Raw genomic sequence first — 27052 nt, 5'->3', positions numbered from 1 at the left:
GGCCCCTCCCTGCCCACCAACCCCACACACAATGGGCCAGCCCCTCCTGCCCGCCAAGGCCCCCACAATGGGCGGCCCCCTCCCTGCCAACACCCCCACACACAATGGGCGGCCCCCTCCTGCCCACCAACGCCCCACACACAATGGGCTGGCCCCTCCTGCCCACCAACGCCTCCCGCCCACACAATGGGCGGCCCCTCCTGCCAACGCCCCACACACACACAATGGGCGGCCCCCTCCTGCCTGCCAACGCACCCCACACAATGGGCGGCCCCTCCCTGCCCGCCACGCACCCCCACACACAATGGGCGGCCCCTCCTGCCCGCCAACGCACCCCACACACAATGGGCGGCCCCCTCCTGCCAACGCATCCCCACACACAATGGGCGGCCCCCTCCTGCCAACGCACCCCCCACGCACCCCCAATGGGCGGCCCCCTCCTGCCCAACGCCCCCACACAATGGGCGGCCCCTCCCTGCCTGCCAACACCCCCCACCAGGCTGCCTCCCTTCCTGCCCTCCGACCCCCAGCCCACTGGGCCACCCCCTCCTGCCCGCCAGCGCCCGATGGGCCCGTCCGCCAACAACCCCTGCCAGACCCCCTCCTGCCCACTGATGCCCCCCCCTGGTCCGCCCCCCCACCCTGCCCGTCGCCGCCCCCCAGATGCGAGGTCCCTGCCTGGGCTGGACCCAGCCGACCACTCACCTTAAACCAGGGGTGCTCCAGCGTCTGCTCCGCGTTGGGTCTCCTGCAAACAGGGCAGGGCCTTGGTCAGACCCGGGGCGAGTCCCCCCCACGGCTCAGCGCCGACGCGGCTGCCAGGGGGAGCAGGGCCAGGCCTGGCAATGGGGTTGGCATCAGGCCCCTGGCACAATCAGGGGATCTGTCCAGAGCACCATGGCACTGCCTGGCACGCTGCCTGGCAGGGGGGGCATCTCCCTCTGGATGCGGGGGCAGCCTGGGGCAGTTCTGGTCCCTGAGCACCGGGGGAGTTGGCCTATGGTGCTCCCTGCCCAGCTCCAGCACCGGGCACGGGGGACCCTGGCATGGGGTGCTCCCAGACGTTCCCCATCACTCCCAGCCCGGCGGTGGCAGGAGGGAGACCTGAGCAGCCTGGGGGACGGGTGGGACCAGCCCTGGGGGGTGTGGCAGGGCCCAGCGGGCACCCACGGGCCCCCCACTGGGGCACCAAGGCCTGGGCAGGGACGTGGGCTGAGCCCCAGGCTCTGTCACTGCTCCAAGCCACAGCCCAGGGATCTCAGGCCCCAGCTCCCACGCGGGGCTGGTGGGATGAACTGGGAATGGTCGTAACGCTTTGCCCAGGGAGGGTGGGGCCCACCGCCCAGGCGCGGGGATGGCCCAGGAGGTGGGGCCCACAGCCCAGGCGCGGGGGGGGGGGGTGGCCCACGGAGGGTGGGGCCCACAGCCCAGGCCCGGGGGGGCAATGGCCCCAGGCGGGGGGGGGGCCCAGGCCCCGGGGTACTCACAGCCGGTCGTTCACCAGCACTTTGATGAGGAAGCCCTTGGCCTCCCGCGTCAGCCCCAGGAACATGCTCTCCTCGAAGGCCACGTTGGAGTTGCGGATGTTCAGCAGCGTCGTCTTGTCGTTCTCGCCCACAAACGGGGAGATCCCCGTCAGGCTGCCGGCAAGGAGAGCCAGGGTGACGCCAGCCGGCCCAGCGCCCCGCGGGGGAGGGGGAGTCGGGCCCCATGGCGGGGGAGGGAAGGGGCAGTCGGGCCCCATGGGGGGGAGAGAGGGGAGAGTCGGGCCCCATGGGGAGAGGGAGGGGAGTTGGCCCTGCGGGAGGGGAGTCGGGCCCTGCGGGGAGGGAGAGGAGTCGGTCCCGGGCGCCCCGTGGGGAGGGGAGTCGGGCCGCGGGCAGGGCAGGCAGTGGCGCACACGGGAAGGCAAGACACCACCACCAACAGGCCGGGTGCCTGCACCAGGCGTGGCCCTTGCCCAGAGCCAGCTTGTGCCCGGGAGGGACTGGGGCCGGCTGGGGGGAGGGAGGAGGCTGGGGGCAGTGGGACGGGCTGTGAGGGAAGGGAGGGATTGGGGGCCGGCTGGGGAATGGGGCCGGCTGGGGGGGGAAGGGAGGGAGGCTGGGGGCAGTGGGACGGGCTGCGAGGGAAGGGAGGGATTGGGGCTGGCTGGGGAGGGAGGAGGGAGGCTGGGGGCAGTGGGACGGGCTGCGAGGAAGGGGAGGATTGGGGGCCGGCTGGGGAGGGAGGAGGCTGGGGGCAGTGGGACGGGCTGCGAGGAAGGGAGGGATTGGGGTCGGCTGGGAATGGGGCCGGCTGGGGAGGGAGGAGGCTGGGGGCAGTGGGACGGGCTGTGAGGGAAGGGAGGATTGGGGGCCGGCTGGGGAATGGGGCCGGCTGGGGAAGGAGGAGGCTGGGGCAGTGGGACGGGCTGCGAGGAAGGGAGGGATTGGGGCCAGCTGGGAATGGGGCCGGCTGGGGGGGGAAGGGAGGGAGGCTGGGGGCAGTGGGACGGGGATGGCTGATATGGGGGGGCCCCCCACAGGCCCCTGGCCCAGCCAGGGGCTGCTTCCTTTGCCGTGGCCTGTTTCCATGGGAACGGTGTGGGGCGCTTGGCAGGGGCGCTGCAGGGGCGGCCGGGGGGCAGGGGCCCTCACCATAGGTAGGCGATGACTCCCACGGGCCTGCGGAGAGAAGGCGACGGTTACAGGCCAGCGGGCGCCAGCCCAGGAGCCCGAGGCCCCCAGCCCCCCAGCCCAGGCCGGGGGGGCACCTGGCACAAGTGCAGCAGGGGAGGGTGTAGAACTGATACATTAAATTGTTTTTAATTGTTCACTTTATTAATGTAACTTCATAAGTAAAGTTTTACGAATGAAACAACCTTCATTCATCAAGCCGGTTACCCCGAGAACTGGCTAATTGACACTGAAGATGCTTGTTAAGAGCCAGAGCTGCTCAGCCAGCTGCCCTTGTGCGTTTCACTCTCAGTCCAATTCCGGCTTAAATCACTGAGACTTGCCCTGTTTCAGCAGCGTAACTTCTGGTCACCATTCACTACACTTGTCTATATTGTACCTTCTGGTCCCTGTTTGCCACCGTGTAATTCAACCCCCATTTTAAAACGCTCACTCCATTTTGCAAAAGCTTCCTCCAACCTTCAGTTTTGCAAACCCTGCTGTAATCTTATTAGTTTAGTTTAGATGTGTGACTGAGGCATGTATGGATGATGGAATCAACCTCCAGCCCCAGCCTGTCCTGATGAAATAGAGTTCAAACCCCACCGGCTGAAGCTGCAGACAAGAGCCCTAACAAAGTAAGCAGAGTCCACCCTAAAAAGAAAAGGTGCAATAGAAGGAAGATCAAAGCCAGGTCCCAGGCTGACAGTCAGGCCTGCAACTGACGGGTGATCAATCGCCAAACCCAGAGGCAGCGGGACACAGCAAGACCTAGAGACTCTGGATTCAGACTGAAGCCTACAAAAAGGCTGGGTGAGATGGGAGACTTTGGAGGGTAACGTTCTGCTGCCAACATGGAAGGGCATCGGTGCCGGCCCAGCAGAGACCCAGCTCGTCCTTGTGCCCGGCTTTCCTGGCCAGTTACCGCCACAAGCTACGAACCCAAGCTGCAAACTCAAGCCACGATCTCAAGCTATGCCCAGGAGTGGTAACTATGCAGCAGCTGCAGAACGTGTGTGTGTGCGTGGGTGTGAGTGGGTGTGTGTGTGTGCGTGTGTGTATGTGTGTATAGGTATTAGGTATAATGTGTGTGTGTGAGGATTAAGGTATCAGTTATTGGTCACAAATCACACTGTTATCATAATAAATGTGGCCTCTTTGTCTTGCCCCCTGAAAAGATCCTGTGTCGTGTTGTCTGTATAACAAGGGGTCCCGGACTCACTCCAGGGCCTGCCCCCCGCCACGCCCCAGCCCCCCGGGGTTCCCCTCTGTGTTTCCTGGCGGTGTGGGGCCACCGACCTCACCCCAGCCCCTCCTGTGGGCATCCTGCACCCACCCGCCTCCCAGGCAGGGTCCCATCAGGACAGCCGGGGTCCCCGGGGGCGGCAGGGGCCGTTACCAGACGTCGGTGACGATGGACACGGGGCTCTGGCTGACGATCTCCGGGCCCACGAACTCGGGGGTGCCGTACTTGCAGTACTGGGCCCCCTCCGGCGCCAGCCACTGAGCGTTGCCAAAGTCGCAGAGCCGCACCTGGTCGCTGCCGGCCATCAGCAGGTTCTCCGGCTGCGGGAGAGCGGGGGACACGGGTCAGAGGGAGACGGCCCGGGCGAGGGCCCAGCCGATACCGGGGGGGCCACAGGGCAGGGCAGGGCGAGGGCCCAGCCGATACCGGGGGGGGGCACAGGGCAGGGCGAGGGCCCAGCCGATACCGGGGGGGGGCACAGGGCAGGGCAGGGCGAGGCCCAGCCGATACCGGGGGCACAGGGCAGGGCAGGGCGAGGCCCAGCCGATACCGGGGCCACAGGGCAGGGCAGGGCGAGGCCCAGCCGATACCGGGGGCACAGGGCAGGGCAGGGCGAGGGCCCAGCCGATACCGGGGGCACAGGGCAGGGCAGGGCGAGGGCCCAGCCAATACCGGGGGCACAGGGCAGGGCAGGGCGAGGCCCAGGCGATACCGGGGGCACAGGGCAGGCAGGGCAAGGGCCCAGCCGATACCGGGGGCACAGGGCAGGGCAGGGCAAGGGCCCAGCCGATACCGGGGGGGGCACAGGGCAGGGCAGGGCAGGGCCCAGCCGATACCGGGGGGGGGCCCAGGGCAGGGCAGGGCAGGGCCCAGCCGATACCGGGGGGGGGGCCCAGGGCAGGGCAGGGCAAGGGCCCAGCCAATACCGGGGGGGGCACAGGGCAGGGCGAGGGCCCAGCCGATACCGGGGGGGGGGCACAGGGCCGGGTGAGGGCCCAGCCGATACCGGGGGGGCCACAGGGCAGGGCAAGGGCCCAGCTGGGGATGGTATCATGGGGGGCACAGGGCCCTGGGACTCCACGGCAGCAAAGCCGTGACATGCAAGAGCTGGGTGAGGGCAGGGGATGGAGCCCCCAGTCCAGGTGCCGTGGGGGAGCCCAAGCAAAGAGAAGCACTGGCCCAGCAGGGCACCGCAGCGGGGAGCCTGGGGGGGAGCTCTGCCCCGCGCTCGCTGGGGGGGAGCTCTGCCCCGCGCTCACCTTCACGTCCAGGTGCAGGATGCTGCAGCGATGCAGGTAGCGAAGCCCCTCAAGCAGCTGCCGCATGTAGGAGCGAACCTGCAGGAGACAAGGCCGGTGGTGGCAGTGTCCAGGCAGGAGGCCCCCTGAGCAGCCCCCCACGGGCAGAGGACGGGACCCAGGTTACTGCCCCGGTGTGACACCGGGAGGGGGGGGGTGGCTGACCTGGGGATGTCTCTAGCTTTACTGGCGCTGCCTGCCTGGGGGAGGGGAGAGCAGGGGGTGACTTTGGGGAGCTGAGCCAGGAGGGGGTGGGGCCAGGTGACACCTTGGCCTGGACAAAGGGAGAGGAGGAGCCGGGGGGGGGGGGTGAGTCGGCTGCGTGGGGGGGTTCAGTTCTGGGCTGGCTGGGAGGAGCCAGGGAACCCCAGGTCTGGGGTCTGAGCTCCCCGCCCCCCAGAGGGACCCGGCTGGGGGGTCCTGGCTGTACCCACAAGCCCTGCCTGGGACTGTCCCTGTCGGCGAATAACCCTCCTGTGTCCCTGCCTGGCTGAGAGCCCCGGGGAATCGCAGGACGTGGGGGCGGGGCCCTGACCCCCCCACGCCGTGACACCCCCGGGGTTGGTCCGAGGTCCCCGCCCCTGCAGTTCCCGAGGTGACCAGCAGGTGGAACCAGGCGGAGGGTGAGGGCTCTGCAGGCGGCTGCCGGCCCGGCACTCACCTCCCACTCGCACACCGAGGGCTTCCTCGCCATCCTGTCCAGCAGCTCCTCCTCCGTGCAGCTGGGGCCCGTCAAGGAGAACGGCCCCAGCCTGCCAGGACCTGACACCACGCGCCCCCCCACATGGCTGCGCCCTGCCGGGACCCGGCACCGCGAGCCCCATCCCCCCACAGCCCGGCCCCAGCACTGTGAGCTCCCCGCCCCCACACGGCTGCGCCCTGCCTGGACCCCAGTGCCGCAAGACCCCCCGTGCTGCTCCCTGCTGGGCCCCCGGGGCTGTGATCTCCCCGCCCCCACACGGCTGCGCCCTGCCGGGACCCGGCACCAAGCCCCATCCCCCCTGCTGGGCCCCAGCTGTGATCTCCCGCCCCCACACGGCTGCGCCCTGCCTGGACCCCAGTGCCGCAAGCCCCCCCGTGCTGCTCCCTGCTGGGCCCCCGGGGCTGTGATCTCCCCGCCCCCACACGGCTGCGCCCTGCCTGGACCCCAGTGCCGCAAGCCCCCCCGTGCTGCTCCCTGCTGGGCCCCCGGGGCTGTGATCTCCCCGCCCCCACACGGCTGCGCCCTGTCACTGCCATCTCAGACTGCAGCACGTGGGTCTGCAGTGCTGTGAGCTTCCACCAAGCAGTGGCAGGCGGGGACCCAGGCAGGCCCCGGGGCTGCTCCCCGGCCACGCCCCGGCGGATACAGCTCCATGACGATGATCACGGCGTTCTTCTTCTCGAAGGAGTCGTGGAAGCAGACGAGGCGCTCGTGGTCCAGCTGGGACAGGATCTGCAGCTCCCTGCGCGCCGACTGCTTGGCCTTGGCCCGGCAGGGGATGAACTTGGCTGCATAGTCCAGCCCGCTGCTCTTCTCCCTCACCCGCCGCACGTAGGAGAAGGCCCCCCTGCAACACACGGGGAGCTGCAGGAGGGGGCCAGGCTCGGCGGGGGGCTGGCAGGAGCCTGGGACGTGGTGTGGGCACCAATGGAGGGGCTGGCAGGAGGCTGGGACACCCTGGGGAACCTGTCTAGGGAGGGACTGGGGGCAGCACGTGGCGGGGGCTGAGCACTGGCAGGGGGCTCAGGTCTCCGCTCTCAGCAGTGGGTAAAGAAGCTAAGAACGGCTCCCCTGGGTCAGCCCAATGATCCGGCCGGCCCAGCGTCCTGCCTCTGACAGCGGCTGGGCCGGGGCAGGAGGGAATGCACAGAACAGGGTGACTGTCGTGTGATCCAGCCTGTCGCCCGTTCCTGGGTCCTGGCACCGGGAGCTTTAGGGACCCAGAGCCTGGGGCTGTACCCCGAACGTCCTGGCTAAGAGTCATTGCTGGACCCAGCCTTCGTGAACTTAGCAAAGACTTTTACAGTCTGGCTCTCACAGCGTCCTGTGGCGAGGAGTTCCCCAGGCTGCCTGGGCGCGGTGTGAAGAAACACGTCCCGACTCACTCTCCACACCCGCCATGACTATACAGCCCTGGCGCATCCCCCTGGCCGGCTCCTTTCCAGGCTATTTCATCTCCTCCCGTGGGAGCTGGGCCAGACTCGGAACCGGCTCCGCACCGTTTCCAGCTCTACTGTCTCTCAGAGCCGGGGTGACCAGCTCTGCCGCAGTATTTGGGGGCGGGCGGAGTGTGGATTTAATAGCAGCATTATGGTATTTTCTGTCTTCTCCTTCCCTTCCCTAACGAGCTGTTTGCTTTGCTGGCTGCTGCAGTTCTCGAGCTCTCCCACCGCCCCTGGCTCTGACTGGCTGGCTGGCACCACGGTACCCGTGTCTTACTTTGCCCCGTCGCCGCTCCGTGGGTCACCAGGCAGCCAGGGCTGCAGGGCAGGAGGGGGAGCTCCCCAGCTGCAGGGACACCCCCACCCCCTGCCCAGTCCACACTGCGGGGCTGGCTCCAATCTCCCATGCCAGCCTGGGAGGTGCTGAGACAGGCAGCCTCTGACTCCTCCCTCCCCCAAAATGGGGCCTGATTCCCCGTGATGCAGGGAGGGGAGCCCCAGCCCCGCCCGCTGTGGGTGGGACAAGCTGCTGACCCCCCCGGGCTTGCCAAGAGCCATCCCCGTGGGCACTGCCAGGCTCAGGAGAGAAGCTGGCGCCAGGCCATGGACACGGAGCCTGCTCTGGGGGCTGAGACACCCTGCCCCTGCCCCGGCGGGAGACCCAGCCCTAGCGCCTGGGAGCAGGGACCCAGGGCCGAGCCCGGGCACCAGGCCAACGCAGGTCAGTGCCCTGCTGTGCGATCGCCTGGGGATGGCCCCTCGCCAGAGGCACCCGCCTCCCTCCCGCCTCACCTCCCGATCTCCTCGTGCACCTCGTAGTCGTCCGTCAGCCGCCGGGCCGCATGCCCCTCCTCTGCCACCGCGGCCGCGGCCTCCGGCTGGGCTGGAAGGCAAGGAGAGCCACGGCATGAGGGCCCAGCCGACACCGGGGCACAGGGCAGGGCGAGGGCTAGCTGGCATTGCAATGAGCACGTCCCCAAGGCCTGCTCCCCTCTCCCCAGGCCTGGCCCCGGGCCCCAGGGCTCGAGAGGCTGGGGGACCTGGCAGGGCCCTACCTGCACGCACCACCAGCTCGGCTTTGCAGGACACCTCCCCAGCCATGTTGCGGGCGGTGCAGGTGTAGACGCCGCTGTCGCGGGCCGTGGCGCCCAGCAGCACCAGGGAGCACTCGCTGTCGTCGTAGACAAAGGTCAGGCGGCTGCTCTCGGCCAGCAGCGCCTCGTCCTGGGGGGAGTGTGGGCGTCAGGCACCCCTCAGCTCAGCCACCCACTCCTGGGGCCCGCATAACCATTGGCCCAATGCCAGGGACACAACCACCCGGCGTGGCAGCCAGGGGTCCTGGCCCCCTCCCAGAGCACCTGGGACCCACCTTCCTCCTGGAGAACCCTGGGTGACCAGGACCCCTGTTCCCTTGGGGGGGCAGGGCTGGCACAGCAGGGGGCTGCGGGTCGGGAGTGAGCGGCACCAGCAGAGCTGGGGGTGGGGCCGGGGTGGGGATAGCAGGGGGCTGCGGGTCGGGAGTGAGGGGCAGCAGCGGAGCTGGGGAGCTCAGGGCTGGGAGAGCAGGGGCTGTGGTTTGGGGGCAGGGGCAGGGGCAGGGGCAGGGGGGCAGGGCAGGGCAGGGCAGGGCTGGACTGGCAGGGGGCTGCAGGTTGGGATCAGGGGCACTGGTAGGTCCCATCCATTGACTGGCGTCCCTGGCTCCCCCCGGGGCTCACCTTGTACCACATGATGTCGGGCAGCGGCTTGCCCTCCACCACCACGGCGAAGCGCGGCGTCTCGCCCTCCCCGACCTCCAGGTCCTCCATGATGGACTCGAAGCGCGGCGCCTCTGGGGACCGAGAGACGTGCCACTCCTGAGCGCAGGCAGGAGCAGGCGGCTGCCTCCGCGCCCTGGCCTGCAGGTGCCCAGGCTCCGCCCCCAGGCGGGGAGGGGTGTGGCCTGCGGCCTGCAGGTGCCCAGGCTCCGCCCCCAGGCGGGGAGGGGTGTGGCCTGTGGCCTGCAGGTGCCCAGGCTCCGCCCCCAGGCGGGGAGGGGTGTGGCCTGTGGCCTGCAGGTGCCCAGGCTCCGCCCCCAGGCGGGGAGGGGTGCGGCCTGCAGGTGCCCAGGCTCCGCCCCCAGGCGGGGAGGGGTGCAGCCTGCAGGTGCCCAGGCTCCGCCCCCAGGCGGGGAGGGGTGCAGCCTGCAGGTGCCCAGGCTCCGCCCCCCGGCGGGGAGGGGTGCGGCCTGCAGGTGCCCAGGCTCCGCCCCCAGGCGGGGAGGGGTGTGGCCTGCAGGTGCCCAGGCTCCGCCCCCAGGCGGGGAGGGGTGCGGCCTGCAGGTGCCCAGGCTCCGCCCCCCGACGGGGAGGGCTGCGGCCTGCAGGTGCCCAGGCTCCGCCCCTCAGCTGCTGTGTGTGACTGGCTCGGGCCAGGCTCCGCCCCCGGCTGGGACGCGGGATAAGGACCCCTCACCTACCTGCCAGCTGCAGGCTGATGGAGCAGCTGTCCGCGCCGTGCCTGTTGCTCACCTCGCAGGTGAGCTCCCCAGCGTCCCCGCGGTGCACCTGGCAGAGCCGCAGGCAGTGCTGCTCGTCGTCAGCCATGCTCAGCTCACACTCGCCAGCCCGCTCCTCCAGCACCAACCCGCCCCTGCCGGGGGAAGGACACCCCGTCACCGGGAGCGCCGCACGGCCACGCCCCGCCCCGACAGCGCCCCCTGCTGGGGGGGACTGAGCTGGAGTCGCTGGGAGCCCCCCCTCCAGCCAGCCCCCCCCAGTGCCCCCTGCTGGGGGGGACTGAGCTGGAGTCGCTGGGAGCCCCCCCTCCAGCCAGCCCCCCCCAGCGCCCCCTGCAGGGAGAGACTGAGCTGGAGTCGCTGGGAGCGCCCCCCCAGCCAGCCCCCCCACCCCCACAGCGCCCCTGCAGGGAGAGACCGAGCTGGAGTCGCTGGGAGCCCCCAGCCAGCCCCTGCCCCACCCCTGCTGGGATAGACTGAGCTGGAGTTGCCAGGAACCCCCAGCCAGTCCCCGCCCCTCCTGCAGGGAGAGACCGAGCTGGAGTCGCTGGGAGCCCCTTCCTCCCAGCCAGCCCCTGCCCCCGCAGCACCCCCTGCTGGGAGACTGTGCTGGAGTCACCAGGAGCCCCCAGCCAGAGCCCCCTCCGCCCCACAGAGAGACCGAGCTGGAGTCGCTGGGAGCCCCCTCCCCACAGAGAGAGACCGAGCTGGAGTTGCTAGGAGCCCCCCCCTTCCCCCCGCAGCTGCGTATACAATTCAGCAATGGTTCGGGGGGTGCAGGGGGAATTGGAGATGCTCCCCCCAGCGGGCAGGGCCACAGGGAGCCCCCCAGGGTGCTGGCTGACAGACGTCCCAGTCACGCCGTGGCCGTCCTGGCGCACGAGCCCTGGGGCTGGCGGAGCTGCACCCCACCTCTTCCAGGTGACCGTGGCCTCCACGTGGTTCAGGGTCACGGTGACGGAGGCTGGCTGGTCCTCCACTGCATACACCACGTCTGGCTTGTCCAGGATGACGGGAGCCTCCTCCAGGTACGGACCTGCCAACACAGCCCCTAGTCACCACGGCAACCGCAGCCTGGCCCGGGGGGCCCGGCCTGAGCCCCCTTCTCTGCCCCTCTGCCAAGGGACAAGGCCCAGAAAGAAACCAACCCAGCAGGGCCGCTCCCCACCACACCCCTAGCTATGGGGGTTCCTCACCACGGGGGACGTGTTCCCCCCCGGTTCCCCGGCAGCCCTGCCCACTGGAGAAGGGACCGGCCATTGTGCCACGGGCCCCCCTGTACCTCAAAGCAGCCCCCCCGGAACCGTCATTCCCCACGGTCGTGTCATGGTGATCGGTAAGGTCAGGAGCTCCTGCAACCCCCCGTTCTCTCCGAATACGCATGCCTGGGGCGGCCAACTTTCTATGTGCAGAAACCCAAGGCCCTTGTCCTGTCCCTTGTCCGAGGCCACCCCCCACTCCATCCCCCTCCCTATGTCGCTCGCTCTCCCCCACCCTCACTCGCTCGCTCATTTTCACCAGGCTGGGCCAGGGCGTTGGGGTCCAGGGGGCGGTGAGGGCTCTGGGGTGGGGCCAGAAAGGAGGGGTTCAGGGTGTGGGAGGGGGATCCGGGATGGGGCAGGGGGTATAAGCTCTGGGCTGAGGGTGGGGCCAGGAAGGAGGGGTTCAGGGTGTGGGAGGGGGATCCGGGATGGGGCAGGGCGTTGGAGGGTGGGGTTGAGGGCTCTGGCTGCGGGCTTTGGGGTTAGGCCGGAGATTAGAGTTTTGGGGCGCAGGATGGGGCTTCGGCCTGAGGCAGGGGGTTGGGAAGGGGGTGAGGACTCCGGCTGTGGGCTCTGTGATGGGGTCAGGGTTTGGGGCGCAGGCTGCGGCAGAAGAGGGTGAGGACTCCGACAGGAGAGGGCTTCGGGCTCAGGCGGAGGTTGGGGCGTGGGAGGGGGTACAGACTCTGGGGGTGGGGTGGTGAGGGCTCTGGCTGCAGGCTTTGCGGGGGGGCTGGAGATGAGAGGTTTGGGGTGCAGGATGGGGCTCCGGGCTGGGGCAGGGGGTTGGGAGGGGGTTCGGGGTGGCTCTCTGTGCTGCCTGCACCTGCAGGCACCGCCCCCTCAGCTCCCACTGGCTGCGATTCCTGGCCAATGGGAGCAGCTGAGCTGGCGCTGGCGTTGGGGGCAGCACACACAGCCCCAGTAGCCATCCCTCCGCCTCAGAGCCAGAGGGAGATGCTGGCAGCTTCCCGGGAGTCACATGGAGCCAGGTTGGGAGTCTGCCTGCACCACCGGTCGGGCTTTTAACAGCCCAGTCAGCACCGCTGACCGGAGCTGCCAGGAAACGGGACACCTGGCACCCCTGTGTCTAGCGTTCGGGTGTAGGAAGTTCTGGGATTTTGCTGGATGGTTGTTACTGAAATATGTGGTAAGTTTGAGAGTCTCAGCAGGAGAGTTGGAATCAGGGATTTACAATTCAATGACAACTGCCCAAGCACCACACTGGGGTTCTGCTCAACCCTGCGACTCAGCAAAGCCCAGCAGGACATGTCTGGGCTCCCGGCACCGAGGGTATAAAATAAGGGACAGTGGCAATCCAGGAAGTTTTTGGAGAGTGTTGGGGACAACTTCCTGGTGCAAGGGCTGAAGGAACCAACTAGGGGCCGTGCTCCTCTTGACCTGCTGCTCACAAACCGGGAAGAATTAGCAGGGGAAGCGACAGTGGATGGGAACCTGGGCGGCAGTGACCATGAGCTGGTCAAGTTCAGGATCCTGACACAAGGAAGGAAGGAGAGCAGCAGAATACGGACCCTGGACTTCAGAAAAGCAGACTCTGACTCCCTCAGGGAGCTGATGGGCAGGATCCCCTGGGAGGCTAATCTGAGGGGGAAAGGAGTCTAGGGGAGCTGGCTGACAACCTAGTGACAGAGGATGTGGAGAAAGCTGAAGTACTCAATGCTTTTTTTGCCGTGGTCTTCACAGACAAGGCCAGCTCCCAGACTGCTGCACTGGGCAGCACAGCATGGGGAGGAGGTGATATGATTATGCTGTCTGTCTGAAGTGTCCCAGACAAGCTGATGTTAAAGGACTGAATGACCCATCCCAGCGGGGGGTGTATTCCAGAGACTCAAATTGAACCTGCAGTTTACTCCAGCACTGCTACAAGCCTGAACTAAGAACTTTGCCATCACTGTATGGAATTTCCATTTTTTTAATTAATTCCTCTCATCTCTACCTTTTTTTTTTTTTTAAATAAACCTTTAGATTTTAGATTCGTGACCAGCCCTCTGTGGGGAAAGAACAGGTTAAGGACTATTTAGAAAAGCTGGACATGCACAAGTCCATGGGGCTGGATCTAATGCATCCGAGGGTGCTAAAGGAGTTGGCGGATATGATTGCCTGGCTAAGCAGCAGTTCTGCAGAAAAGGACCTAGGGGTTACGGTGGACGAGAAGCTGGATATGAGTCAGCAGTGTGCCCTTGTTGCCGAGAAGGCTAATGGCATTGTGGGCTGTATAAGTAGGGGCATTGCCAGCAGATCGAGGGATGTGATCATTCCCCTCTATTCGGCATTGGTGAGGCCTCAGCTGGATACTGTGTCCAGTTTTGGGCCCCACACTACAAGAAGGATGTGGATAAATTGGAGAGAGTCCAGCGGAGGGCAATGAAAATGATGAGGGGTCTGGAGCACATGACTTATGAGGAGAGGCTGAGGGAACTGGGATTGTTTAGTCTGCAGAAGGGAAGAATGAGGGGGGATTTGATAGCTGCTTTCAACTACCTGAAAGGGGGTTCCAAAGAGGATGGATCTAGACTGTTCTCAGTGGTAGCAGATGACAGAACAAGGAGCAATGGTCTCAAGTTGCAGTGGGGGAGGTCTAGGTTGGATATTAGGAAACACTATTTCCCTAGGAGGGTGGTGAAGCACTGGAATGGGTTCCCTAGGGAGGTGGTGGAATCTCCTTCCTTAGAGGTTTTTAAGGCCCGGCTTGACAAAGCCCTGGCTGGGGTGATTTAGTTGGGGTTGGTCCTGCTGTGAGCAGGGGGTTGGACTAGATCCCTCCTAACCCTGATATTCTGTGATTTTGCCGTTCTCCTCCCCCACCTACGCTAGAAGCAACAAGAATGCTGGGAAGACAAAGACTCCAGCTGAGGAGACTGGCCCCAGGCTGGAGAGAGAAGCCAGCGTGTGAAGACCTGTGACATCCAGTGGGGTGAGAAAACTGCTTGATCCAAATGCTGCCTAGTGTAATACGGTTTAAGATTCAGGCTGGGTGCTTGAATTTTATTGTCTTTGGTAACTATCACGGACTTTTTATGCCTCCCACAGCTAAACACTTACAATCGACCTTCCTGTAGTTAATAAACCTGGTTTATACTTCACCTAAACCAGAGCTGGGGAAATCTCAGCCCAGGTTACCACGGCTGGTGCGTGCCCTGTGCACAGGGAGGGAGGGCGACTGGGTAATGAACTTGGCCAGGCGTCTGCCCGGGGCCGGACGATGCAGCTCCGGGGTGCAAGGCTGGGGAGCTGGGGGGATGGGCTGGTGCCTTTCCCTGTGTGACCGGCTCCGGGAGCATTCATGCAATCGAGCTGGGTGTGGAGCTCCACATGCGGCTGTGCTGAGTGATCACAGCACCTGGAGGGGTTTGCTGCTGGTCACTAGCAAAGCCTTGTGGGAGACAGCCCAGGCTGGAGAGTGAAGGGGGCCCGGCAGCTCCCCGGTGGTGGCCCGGAGCTCCCCCCGCCCCTCTTACCCCGATCCAGGAGCTGCACTGGCTCGCTGGGAGGCGAGGGCTTGCTGCTGCTCCTGGGGGTGGCCGTGAGCACTCGGAAGAGGTATCGTGGCCCCTTGGCCAGGCTGTGCAATGTGCAGCGGGTGTCTGGCAGGCCGGTGGCCACGATGGTCCATTGGCTGGTGCCCAGCACCTGCTGCTGGATGGTGTAGGTCACCGAGGCGGGGTCTGCGCAGAGGAGAGGCCACGACCGTGCTATGTTCTCAGGGCTCCCACCCGGCACCATCTCCACCCCACCCCACGGCTATGGGTCCCAGCCCAGCCAGGCCACCACGCCTGGGGGGCTCCCCATGTGGCTCAGCTCTAAGCTCCACCTGGCCACTGGTCCTCCCAGGCACTGGGGGCAGCCCTCCCCAGGCTGGCCCAGCCCTTCTCCCCCTCCCACTGCCCCCTTCCCAGTGCCCCACGGCCCTGCCCAGCCCTTCTCCCCCTCCCACTCCATCCCCGGCCTGGCCTAGTTCCCCTCTCCCTTCCCACTGCAGCCCTGGCCCTGCCCCACCTTCCTCCATCTGTTCCACATCAACCCCCCCGACCCTGCCCAGCCTGGCCACCCTGCCCCCAGCCCTGCTGCCCCCTACAGCCTCAGCCTGGCCCAGCTGCCCTCCCCCACAGCCCGGACTCTGCATCTGTTCCCTCCCCCCCACCCCAGCCCCTGGAGATAATCACCTCCCGCGTGCTGGGCTGGGGTGAACTTTCGGTGGCCAGGAAGAGTCGCTGCCAGGGCCCGGCTCAACCTGTGACAGCTGCAGGGACTCGCCGCGGCTGCCCAGGGGCCACTGGCGTTAATGACCCTCAGCCACTGCGTCTTCGGGGCGCTGGGGGTCCGTCCTGCCGGCGCCTTGACCCCACAGGGAGCCCCAGAAGCCCTGGGGGAGTCACTGCAGCTGCCAGGCAGAGCAGCCTCTCAGCGGGCAGGGCGCCCATCACCCCCACCCAGACACCCCAGCTCCCTTCCCCCCACACTGCCCCCCAGCCATGCACCAAGCCCAATGAGAGGTGCTGGTGGAAGCCAGGGCTGTCGTGGGGTCTCGGTGCCAGCGGTGGGGGGTCTCCAGCCTGTCCACCCAGCCCCCAGCCCAGCTCACCTATGGCTGAGTCGAGCCACTTGGGTTTGTTCCAGGTCAGCGTGACGGCTCTGCCGGTCACGGCCAGCACAACGGGCGGCCCGTCGGGGGGAGTCGGCACCACGTCTGAAAGAAACAGGCAGGCATGGCACGGGGGGGCTCAGCAGGCCCCCCAACCTCTGGGCAGGCTGATCCCAGACCCACATGCATGGCGGGCATGTGTGGGGAGCAGCTGAGAGACAGGGCCGCATGCCATGTGGAGAGACATCCGGGACGGGACAGCCACCCCTCCCCACTCACTGGCAGTGCTCTGCTCCCCGCGCCCGTCCTGCCCGCTGAGAGGCTGCTCTGCCGGGCAGCCACTGGCCACCGCAGCTCCAGTGACTCCCCAGGGCTTCGGGGGCTCCGTGTAGGGGCAAGCGCCCGGCAGTGCCCCGAAGACACAGACCCGGCTTCCTCCAGCGGAGTCACCAGAAACCACGGCCACGTTGGCACGCGCCAGCCGCGGGCCCCCGTGGCCCATCAGAGGAGCAGGGGAGCGCGCGACGACGGGACAGAGCCACGTGGCCAGGGGCTAGTCAGGGCTGTGGTCGTGCAGCAGCTCCTGGGGACAGCCGGCCTCGGCACGGCACTCCGCAGCCACCCGCGCCCGAGCTCCCGCCTTCTCCCCCCGGCCGCGCCCCGTGAGCCCGCTCCCCACAGGCCGGCGCGCCCGGGGCCCTCACCTGTCACATAGAGGTGAGCGTAGCAGGTGGCCTTCCCCACCCGGTTGGCAATGACGCTTTTATAGACGCCGGCGTGGGCGTGGCTGACGGCCGGGAAGAGCAGGCGGTGGGTGTCCTTGTCTGCGGGGAGACGGGGTGAAAACCACAGGAGGACAGATGATGCTGATGTGCTACGCTCCCGAGCAGCCAATCAGAGCAGAGCACCAGCTGGGCATGCTGGGAACCAGGGCACAGTGCGCAGATGGGAGCACAGGGGTCACTGGGTGTGGGGGAGCTCCCGGCTACGCCAGGCCCAGCCTCACCCAGCAGGGGGCGCTGTGGGGGGCGGGGTAGGGGTTCCTGGCTTTGGGGGGGGAGGTTCCTGGCTACCACATCCCGGCCTCTCCCAGCAGGGGGTGCTGTGGGGGATGGGGCAGAAGCGCTGGCTGGGGGGGAGCTCCCAGTGACTCCAGCCCGGCCTCTCCCAGCAGGGGGCGCTGTGGGGGGCGGGGCGGAAGCACTGGCTGGGGGGAGCTCCCGGTGACTCCGGCCCGGCCTCTCCCAGCAGGGGGCGCTGTGGGGGGCGGGGCGGAAGCACTGGCTGGGGGGAGCTCCCGGTGACTCCGGCCCGGCCTCTCCCAGCAGGGGGCGCTGTGGGGGGCGGGGCGGAAGCACTGGCTGGGGGGAGCTCCCGGTGACTCCGGCCCGGCCTCTCCCAGCAGGGGGCGCTGTGGGGGGCGGGGCGGAAGCGCTGGCTGGGGGGAGCTCCCGGTGACTCCGGCCCGGCCTCTCCCAGCAGGGGGCGCTGTGATTCCATTTACTTTGACCCCAGTTCTGCTGGCGGGTCCCCTTGGAGCAGCTGGCCGAGGGGGCCCCCGAGGGGCAGGCTGGGGGAGCAGCGAGGGCTATGACTGGAGAAGCGGTTGCTGCGGGTAAGGGGGGCCGGGCCTCGGCCGTGGCTCAGGCCGGGCCCGGTGTGACGCAACCCCTGGGAAGAGCAGGCCCGGCCCGGCCAGAGCCCTACACTGGGTCATCTTGCGGTCCTCGGAGCTGCGGATCTTGGTGCCGTTGTGGAACCAGGTGATGGTGGGGTAGGGCAGGCCGGCCACCTGGCACTCCAGCACCGCCTCCTTGGACTCCACCACGTCCAGGTCGTGCAGCGGGTGGAGGAAGTCGGGCATGGTGAAGCGCTCCACCTCGTTCTCCGGCAGCTCCGGCTCCTCCGGGATGGACGGCATCTTCTCCAGCTTGGAGCTGCAACAGCCAAGACACGCCCGCTGCACCAGCTGGCCCGGGCCCCGCAGGGGCACCTGGGAGCCAGTGGGGCACACTGCTGGGCTCCCCCTCCCCCCACCTCACCAGAGCTTGGGGCAGCGTGGGCAGCTCTAAGGGGACCAGTGTGGGGGCTGAGGCCCACACGCCACCGGAAACCCCCAGATCTTCCCACGGAGCAGGGCTCAGAGCACCCTGGCCAGGAGGGCCCCCAGGGTCGCTGAGCTGGGAGCCGCTGCTCCCCGGAGGGCTGTGCACAGACTGCCCCGGGTCGTGAGGGGGGCAGCTCCGCTCCGTCCCCAAGGGTCACCCGCTGGAAGGGGCCAGGGCAGCTGCGTGGGGTCTGGTTTCTCACGCCGCCCTGCAGGGCCAGGCCTGGAGAAGGGGGGGTGATTGGTGCAGAGCCCTAGAGGGCAGGTGTGATGGTGTCGGCACAGACAGACACTCTGTCTCCTGGCAATGAATGGCCTGGGCCCCTCCCCCGGCAAGGTGCCAGCTGAAGGTGCTGGAGACACAGAGATCAGGGGCCTCCTGGCCCAGGAAAAAAACAAAGCCCAGACAGGAGGGGCTGGAGGGGGTGTCAGTCTGGAGCTGGCTGGGGAGTGAGGGCAGACGTGGGGGTCTGGCTCACTGCCCCCCAGGATGGACCCGGCCGAGGGGTCCGGCTCGTGGTACCTACAAGCTCTGTGTTAGACCCTGTTCCTGTCACCGAATAAACCTCTGTGTCACTGGCTGGCTGAGAGTCACGTCTGACTGCGCAGTGGGGGGGCAGGACCCTGTGGCCCCCCCAGGACCCCGCCTGGGCGGACTCGCTGTGGGAAGCGCACGGAGGGGCAGAGGATGCTGAATGCTCCAAGGTCAGACCCAGGAGGTGAAGCCGTGGGAGCTTCAGTTCCAGCGCACGGGCCTGGGGACTCCGCGACACCAGGGAAGCACCCGGGAGTGCTGACTCCCAGCCCACACTGCTCCTGGCGTGCCCAAAAGGGAAGGTGACCCTGCTCCAGCTATGACAGACCTCTCACTGGCCAGCAAAATGTGCACTTCAGCTAAAGGTGCAAGGCCTCTGTAACCCCCGACCAGCTCTAATCCTGCCATCGTACCTGGCAACAAATCCTTCTCCTGGATCAGGTCCCTCCTGCCCACAGAAATCTCAGCCATCCCCGAAGCCCTGCCCCATTCACCATCCCCGAAGCCCTGCCCCATTCACCATCCCCGAAGCCCTGCACCATTCACCATCCCCGAAGCCCTGCACCATTCATTTTAACAGCATGGATTTGCTCCTTGCTTGGCTGTGTGGAGGGAAGCTTTACAACTCCTGTGTGGAAGGAGGCCACAGCCTGGCTCTGAGACGCTGCAGCTTCCCGTGTTACTTGGTGCCTGTTTCTACTCAGTGAGGGACACTCACTCCTCAGGTGCTCAGTGGCTCACAATGCCAGCACCTCCTGGGCTCCTCTGCTTGCACAGGGAATTTGGGACGAACAACAGGAGAATGGGGAGGTGACGGCCCAGCCTCTTTTTTCCCAGACCCAGGGTAAAACGGGGATTCTGCTTTCCCCCAGCCCTGGACCCCTCTGCCAGTGGTTTGTGTTTAGTTGCAGTTTGGGCTTGCTCATAAGAGTCTGCAAACGCAGCTAATCCACCCGCTGCATTGACCGTTTTGTCCCACACATCTTGTTTTACAGCATCACTGCACACATCCAGGCAGTGTTCCTGAGTAGCCACATCACACATCCCTTCCAAGCTTGTAACGCCTTCCCCCGCACCCACTTACCTACCAACCCTCTCGTTTCATTGGCATAAGCCACATTACTCAATGCAGATCCCCTCTTAAGACACCTGAATTTAACCCTGCAGGTTTCAGGTGTAACCTGAAACGGTTTCAAAACCAGTTCCTTAAAGTTACCATAGTTTGAAGCATCATCAATAGGCATCTTATTGAATGTGTCCAGAGCTCTGCCAGTCAATGTGGCCATCTTCTGACCTTCAGGGATGGCATGGAGGGTGCACGGTCTCTCAAAGGTGATGAAATACTCCGCGATATCACTGGACTCGTCATGCTGTGGACACAGTCGCTCCCATTTGTGGATTTTTGGGGAAGTGGAGCCAGCAGGAGGGTTTTGTCTCCTCAGCTCCATAACAGCCGTTCATGCTTCTGGGCCTCCCTCTGGGCCTCCGTAGCTCTCCAGTGGGCAGCTTCCTCCCTGGTGTTTCTGCCTCCGTAGCTCTCTCGTGGGCAGCTTCCTCCCTGGTGTTTCTGCCTCCGTAGCTCTCCAGTGGGCAGCCTCCTCCCTGGCTGTTTCTGCCTCCGTAGCTCTCCCGTGGGCAGCCTCCTCCCTCTCCATCAGTCTTTCATGTTCATTCTCTTTCTCTGTTGCTTCCAGTCTGGACAGCTCTAGCTGAGTTGCTGCGTCACTGATGGTCATTTTCCTGCTTTCTTGTGCTGGGCCACACGCCTCTGCAGGTCACTGACACTGGGGTGTGCTCAGCTCAGGGGATTCTTAGTTACCAGAGACTTCCCCAGTGCCCCGTGTTCGGCCTTTCTGGGCAATTTGCACCCTGGGCAGGTTTAGTTTCTTCTGATCTTCCTTCTTGTACTTCTTTTGCTTCCTTTTCTGTCCGTATTTCCCTCACCCGAAATAAGCAAACAGAAAATAACAAACCAGTAACCACTTTGTCTGTTCTCCAGCCACCACAGGTAAAACTCACTTGCAATCACCACCAGTGTCTCAGAGCAACCAGCTGTGCCCAGATCCTGCCGACTACGCCCCTGTGACGGGTTGGATCACAGAACCCCCCCGGGAGCTGCCGCCCGATGTGCCAAGGCCACTTCTGCCCCTGCCTTCCCTGCCAGCTCGGGGCCCCAGCAGCCTGTCCTGCTGAGCCAGACCCTCCCGTCTGCTCCAGCACAGACCCAGGGTCTGAACCACGTGCCCCAGAGCTGCAGGTTGACCTGAAAGCAGCTCACAGGAGTGTGCTTGGCTTTAGCACTCAGACGCCCAACTCCCAGTGGGGTCTAAACCCAAATCAATCCGGTTTACCCTGGATAAAGCCTATGCAGGGTAAACTCAAACTGTTCACCCTCTGTAACACTGATAGCGAGAGATACACAGCTGTCCCCGTCCCCCCCCCCGGTATTAACACACACTCTGAGTTAATTCATCAGTAAAAAGTGATTTTATTAAACACGGACAGCAGGATCTAAGTGGCTCCAAGTAGTAACAGGCAGAACAGAGTCAGTCACCAGGCCAAATAAAATAAAATGCACAAATCTCTGTCTAATCAAACTGAACACAGATAAGATCCTCACCAGATCCAGAATCTCCCTTTTACAGGCTAATCTTCTAGCCTGGGTCCAGCAATCACTCCCACCCCCTGCAGTCACTGTCCTTTGTTCCAGTTTCCTTTAAGTATCCTGGGGGGGTGGAGAGGCTCCTTCTTTAGCCAGCTGAAGACAAAATGGAGGGGTCTCCCAGGGGTTTAAATAGACTCTCTCTGTGGGTGGAGACCCCTCCTCCCCCCGTGTAGAATCCAGTCACAAAATGGAGATTGGGAATCACCTGGGCAAGTCACCTGCCCGTGCCTGACTCAGGCCTTGCAGGCAGCAGCCATTACCCACAGGCTACCTTGAACCTCTCAGGTAGACGACTGACGGGGATTGGAGCCTTCCAAGCTCTTTAGTCTGTTAAGTGCTTCCTGACTGAGCACTGAACTCGCACGTTCCTTTCCCAGGAAGTGACCAAATGTTCTAAGGCTACTTAGGAATCAAGCCATCGTGCAGCCAATGTTCATCACTCCGACCACACCCATGGTGCCTGCGCACAGCAAGGCTGGACGTAACCAGCAGACCAGAACCTGTACACAGATTGTTACATGGCACACGTAGCAACACCCTACCCCAGTTCTATCACACCTACATTTCTGAGCCCCCCCAACGCCTTACGGGTGCACTGTCACCCAGCCGGGTGAGCTTCAGCTCCAGAGCACGGCCCGGGGACGCCGCGACACCGGGGAAGCACCCGGGAGTGCTGACTCCCAGCCCACACTGCTCCTGGGGTGCCCACCCTCAGCCACCAGCCAACACCTGCCCCCCACCCCAGGGCGCTGGGGGCCGGTCCCTGCAGGCAAGGGAGGGGGCTACTGAGCACCCGAATGGCAGGGAAGCCGCTGCCCCCCTCCCCACAGCGCACGGGAACTAGGGGGGACTCCTGGCAGGGCTAGTGACTGCAAGTGACCCAAGGGCTGACGTCGGTCACCCCCAAAGGGACTTGCAGTTGCCTGCAGCCCCTCCCCCAGCCATAGGCACCAACTTTTCCCAGCGCGCCCCCGGCCCCACCCCCACCCCCCCCCTTTCCCCGTCCCTGCCCCACCCCCATTACAACCCCTTCCCCAAATCCCCGCCCTGGCCCCGCCGCGTTCCCCCTCCTGCCAGCCACGCGCAGCACAAGTGCTGGGACTAGGGGGAGAAGCGGAGCGGCCAGGTGACGGAGGTGAGCTGGGGCGGGGGGACATCCCTGCCTGGCCATTGTGGATCACTTCCCAGGTACCCAGAGATAACGCCCTGGAAAGCCAGAACACGCTGCAGCGTCCTCGGGAAACTTTTGCTCACTTTGGTTTTCCACAACAAGCGGCAACGGCCAACGGCCCACAATGCCCTGCAGCAGAAACCCCCTTTCTAACGGCGGGGGAGAGGCCGAGAGCTGCACAGCCAGCTCCGAAACCCGACAGCCGCTAGAGCCATTCCCGGCTCCTCTGAGTCACCGACCAACCCCAGAGCAGCTCTCGTGTGTCTGGGTCGGTGCGGTTCCGAGACGCGGCCCGGACGCTCCCAGAGCGCAGCGGTGTGTACGCTGGGAACGGCACACGCAGGCCGCGAAGGGGGCGATGGAACGGACGCTGAACTGGGCGACGCTGCCTAAATACCGGGGCCAGGCCTGGCCGAGCGCTGGCCACGGCTGGGGGTAGCAGCGAGCTCCGGAGCCAGGCCAGAGCCGGGACAGGAGCTCACGGCTGCCAGCATCCCGGCCTGGAACAGCACGTCCCAGTCCCCTGGGGGGCTAGGGAAGGGCCCCCCCGCCCCCGAGCCCACCACTTCTCTGGACAGCTGGGGGGGCCCCCAGGCCAGACGCCGAGCGGCGGAGCAGAGCACCGGCTGGCACTGACCCATGGCGCCTAGGGAGATCCCCCTGCCCGTTCCCCTAGGATCTGTCACCCTGAGGGTCCCCTGGGGCGGCCAGGCCCCACTGCAGAGGGTCCCCCAGCCACGCCCCGGCCGGCTCTGACCTGTGGGAGGTGGCGGCCGGCCGCGGCTCCTCCACATACAGCTCGGCGGAGCACTCCGCCTGGCCTTGCGCGTTGGCGGCACAGACCCCGTACTGCCCCTCGTCCTCGCTGTCCGCATGCGCGATGAGCAGCGAGTGCAGCCCCCGCTCCTGCTGCAGCCGCACGTTCTCGCCTTCCTCCACGGGCTGGCCTGGAGCCGGGGGCAGAGAAACCCGCCTCAGCAGGGGAGGGGGGAACCCGCAGCCTGGAGCAGAGGCCCGGCAGCCAGCTGCAGCTAGGCACAGCCCAGGGCTGCATGGCGCGGCGGGGAGGGGACGCCACAGGCAGATCACAGCCCTGGCCGCGTTCCAGGAGCAGGGGTCGTGGGAGGGGTCTCCTGGCGGGGCCCGGGCACAGCCACAGGGGTGTCTCCTGGCACGGCCCGGGGCACAGCCACAGGGGTGTCTCCTGGCACGGCCCGGGCACAGCACAGGGGAGGCGTGTCTCCTGACAGGGCCCGGGGCAGAGCCACGGGGGGTCTCTGGCAGGGCTCGGGGCACAGCCGGGCGGGAGGAGGTCTCCTGGCAGGGCCCGGGCACAGACACGGGGGGTCTCCTGGCAGGGCCCGGGGCACAGCCACGGGGGGGGGTCTCCGGGCAGGGCCCGGGCACAGCCGGGATGGGGTCTCCTGGCAGGGCCCGGGCACAGCCAGGCGGGGTCTCCTGGCAGGGCCCGGGCACAGCCAGGTGGGGAGGGGTCTCCTGGCAGGGCCCGGTGCACAGCCGGGATGGGGAGGGGGTCTCCTGGCAGGGCCTGGGGCACAGCCACGGGGGGGTCTCCTGGCAGGGCCCGGGGCCCAGCTGGGGAGGGGGGGTCTCCTGGCAGGGCTCAGGGCATAGCCGGGAGGGAGGTCTCCTGGCAGGGCCCGGGAACAGACACAGGGGCGGGGGTGTCTCCTGGCAGGGCCCGGGCACAGCCAGGGTGGGGAAGGGGGTCTCCTGGCAGGGCCCGGGCACAGCAACGGGGGTCTCCTGGCAGGGCCCGGGGCACAGCCGGGATGGGGGTCTCTGACAGGGCCCGGGCACAGCCACGGGGTCTCTGGCAGGGCCCGGGGCACAGCCACGCGGGGGGAGGGGGACTCCTGGCAGGGCCCGGGGCACAGCCACGCGGGGGGGGGGGTCTCCTGGCAGGGCCCGGGGCACAGCCGGGATGGGGGGGGTCTCCTGGCAGGGCCTGGGGCACAGCCACGGGGGGGGTTGCTACCGAAGTGGGTCCAGGTGACGGTGGGCGTGGGGGTGCCGCTGATCTTGCAGTCGAAACGCGCCGTCCGTCCCTTCACCACGGCCAGGTCCTCCAGCTTGCGGGTGAAGAGCGGCTGGATCGACGGGCGCACGGTGAGCCGGGCGCTGCAGGTCAGCTCCTCTGCAAGGCAGGACAGGGCAGGGGGTGAGGGGCTGCGTGCTGGGCCCATGGAGACGTGGGCGGAGGGGGGGCTGCGTGCTGGGCCCATGGAGACGTGGGCGGAGGGGGGGCTGCGGAGTGGTTTGAGCCTGGGGGATCCTGCAGCACCAGGTCAGGAGGGGCTCAGGGCTCCCCTCACCCCCGGGGCCTGACACCAGGAGCCGCTGGATGGGCTCAGGGCGTGTTCTCCACTCCATGGGGGCAGCGGCTGGGCGGTTAGGGGCTGAGGGGGGCAGTGGCTGGGGGGGTTGCAAATTGTTTGCTTAACGATTTGCTCCATTATCTTTCCGGGATGGAAGTTAAGGTGACTGGTCCGCAATTCCCCGGGTTGTTAAGGTGACTGGTCCGCAATTCCCCGGGTTGTTAAGGTGACTGGTCCGCAATTCCCCGGAGTGTTAAGCTGACTGGTCCGCAATTCCCCGGAGTGTTAAGCTGACTGGTCCGCAATTCCCCGGGTTGTTAAGCTGACTGGTCCGCAATTCCCCCATTTGTTAAGGTGACTGGTCCGCAATTCCCCGGGTTGTTAAGCTGACTGGTCCGCAATTCCCCGGGTTGTTAAGGTGACTGGTCCGCAATTCCCCGGATTGTTAAGGTGACTGGTCTGCAATTCCCCGGGTCCTTAAGGTGACTGGTCTGCAATTCCCCGGGTCCTTAAGGTGACTGGTCTGCAATTCCCCGGGTTGTTAAGCTGACTGGTCCGCAATTCCCCGGGTTCTTAAGGTGACTGGACTGCAATTCCCCGGGTTCTTAAGGTGACTGGACTGCAATTCCCCGGTTTGTTAAGGTGACTGGTCCGTAATTCCCCGGGTTGTTAAGATGACTGGTCTGCAATTCCCCGGGTTGTTAAGGTGACTGGTCTGCAATTCCCCGGTTTGTTAAGGTGACTGGTCTGTAATTCCCCTGGTGGTTAACGTGACTGGTCTGCAATTCCCCGGGTTGTTAAGCTGACTGGTCCGCAATTCCCCGGGTTGTTAAGGTGACTGGACTGCAATTCCCCGGGTTGTTAAGGTGACTGGTCCGCAATTCCCCGGGTTGTTAAGCTGACTGGTCTGTAATTCCCCGGGTTCTTAAGGTGACTGGTCCGCAATTCCCCGGATTGTTAAGGTGACTGGTCTGCAATTCCCCGGGTCCTTAAGGTGACTGGTCTGCAATTCCCCGGGTCCTTAAGGTGACTGGACTGCAATTCCCCGGTTTGTTAAGGTGACTGGACTGCAATTCCCCGGTTTGTTAAGGTGACTGGTCCGTAATTCCCCGGGTTGTTAAGCTGACTGGTCTGCAATTCCCCGGGTTGTTAAGGTGACTGGTCTGCAATTCCCCCGTTTGTTAAGGTGACTGGTCTGTAATTCCCCAGGTTGTTAAGGTGACTGGTCTGCAATTCCCCGGGTTGTTAAGCTGACTGGTCCGCAATTCCCCGGGTTCTTAAGGTGACTGGACTGCAATTCCCCGGTTTGTTAAGGTGACTGGTCCGTAATTCCCCGGGTTGTTAAGCTGACTGGTCTGCAATTCCCCGGGTTCTTAAGCTGACTGGTCTGCAATTCCCCGGGTTGTTAAGGTGACTGGTCCGCAATTCCCCGGATTGTTAAGGTGACTGGTCTGCAATTCCCCGGGTCCTTAAGGTGATTGGTCTGCAATTCCCCGGGTCCTTAAGGTGACTGGTCTGCAATTCCCCGGGTTGTTAAGCTGACTGGTCCGCAATTCCCCGGGTTCTTAAGGTGACTGGACTGCAATTCCCCGGGTTCTTAAGGTGACTGGACTGCAATTCCCCGGTTTGTTAAGGTGACTGGTCCGTAATTCCCCGGGTTGTTAAGGTGACTGGTCTGCAATTCCCCGGGTTGTTAAGGTGACTGCTCTGCAATTCCCCCGTTTGTTAAGGTGACTGGTCTGTAATTCCCCAGGTTGTTAAAGTTACTGGTCTGCAATTCCCCGGGTTGTTAAGCTGACTGGTCCGCAATTCCCCGGGTTGTTAAGGTGACTGGACTGCAATTCCCCGGGTTGTTAAGGTGACTGGTCCGCAATTCCCCGGGTTGTTAAGCTGACTGGTCTGTAATTCCCCGGGTTCTTAAGGTGACTGGTCCGCAATTCCCCGGATTGTTAAGGTGACTGGTCTGCAATTCCCCGGGTCCTTAAGGTGACTGGTCTGCAATTCCCCGGGTCCTTAAGGTGACTGGACTGCAATTCCCCGGTTTGTTAAGGTGACTGGACTGCAATTCCACGGTGTGTTAAGGTGACTGGTCCGTAATTCCCCGGGTTGTTAAGCTGACTGGTCTGCAATTCCCCGGGTCCTTAAGGTGACTGGTCTGCAATTCCCCGGGTTGTTAAGCTGACTGGTCCGCAATTCCCCGGGTTCTTAAGGTGACTGGACTGCAATTCCCCGGGTTCTTAAGGTGACTGGACTGCAATTCCCCGGTTTGTTAAGGTGACTGGTCCGTAATTCCCCGGGTTGTTAAGATGACTGGTCTGCAATTCCCCGGGTTGTTAAGGTGACTGGTCTGCAATTCCCCCGTTTGTTAAGGTGACTGGTCTGTAATTCCCCAGGTTGTTAAAGTTACTGGTCTGCAATTCCCCGGGTTGTTAAGCTGACTGGTCCGCAATTCCCCGGGTTGTTAAGGTGACTGGACTGCAATTCCCCGGGTTGTTAAGGTGACTGGTCCGCAATTCCCCGGGTTGTT

The 27052-nt window shown here is 65.1% G+C and overlaps 1 protein-coding gene across 1 annotated transcript in view; it reads right to left on the bottom strand.

The window, feature by feature from the left end:
- SPEG (striated muscle enriched protein kinase) overlaps positions 1-27052 on the bottom strand; it is a 107872-nt gene that overhangs the window by 18600 nt on the left and 62220 nt on the right. The window contains exons 11-28 of the mRNA XM_039495073.1: positions 24186-24344; positions 22944-23133; positions 17416-17645; positions 16413-16532; positions 15709-15813; positions 14585-14791; positions 10756-10879; positions 9805-9977; positions 9065-9177; positions 8402-8570; positions 8139-8229; positions 6551-6751; positions 5863-5923; positions 5163-5240; positions 4057-4223; positions 2640-2666; positions 1488-1640; positions 706-748 (exon numbers count right to left, since the gene is read on the bottom strand). Coding sequence (XP_039351007.1) covers positions 706-748; positions 1488-1640; positions 2640-2666; positions 4057-4223; positions 5163-5240; positions 5863-5923; positions 6551-6751; positions 8139-8229; positions 8402-8570; positions 9065-9177; positions 9805-9977; positions 10756-10879; positions 14585-14791; positions 15709-15813; positions 16413-16532; positions 17416-17645; positions 22944-23133; positions 24186-24344 — 2411 coding nt within the window. The remainder of the gene's footprint in view (positions 1-705; positions 749-1487; positions 1641-2639; positions 2667-4056; positions 4224-5162; positions 5241-5862; positions 5924-6550; positions 6752-8138; positions 8230-8401; positions 8571-9064; positions 9178-9804; positions 9978-10755; positions 10880-14584; positions 14792-15708; positions 15814-16412; positions 16533-17415; positions 17646-22943; positions 23134-24185; positions 24345-27052) is intronic.

The sequence above is a fragment of the Mauremys reevesii genome, linkage group 11 (genome assembly GCF_016161935.1).
Source record: "Mauremys reevesii isolate NIE-2019 linkage group 11, ASM1616193v1, whole genome shotgun sequence".
Classification (NCBI taxonomy): domain Eukaryota; kingdom Metazoa; phylum Chordata; order Testudines; family Geoemydidae; genus Mauremys; species Mauremys reevesii.
The sequence above is the reverse complement of the archived record's forward strand: the minus strand, read 5'-3'. Positions and strand labels throughout refer to the sequence as shown.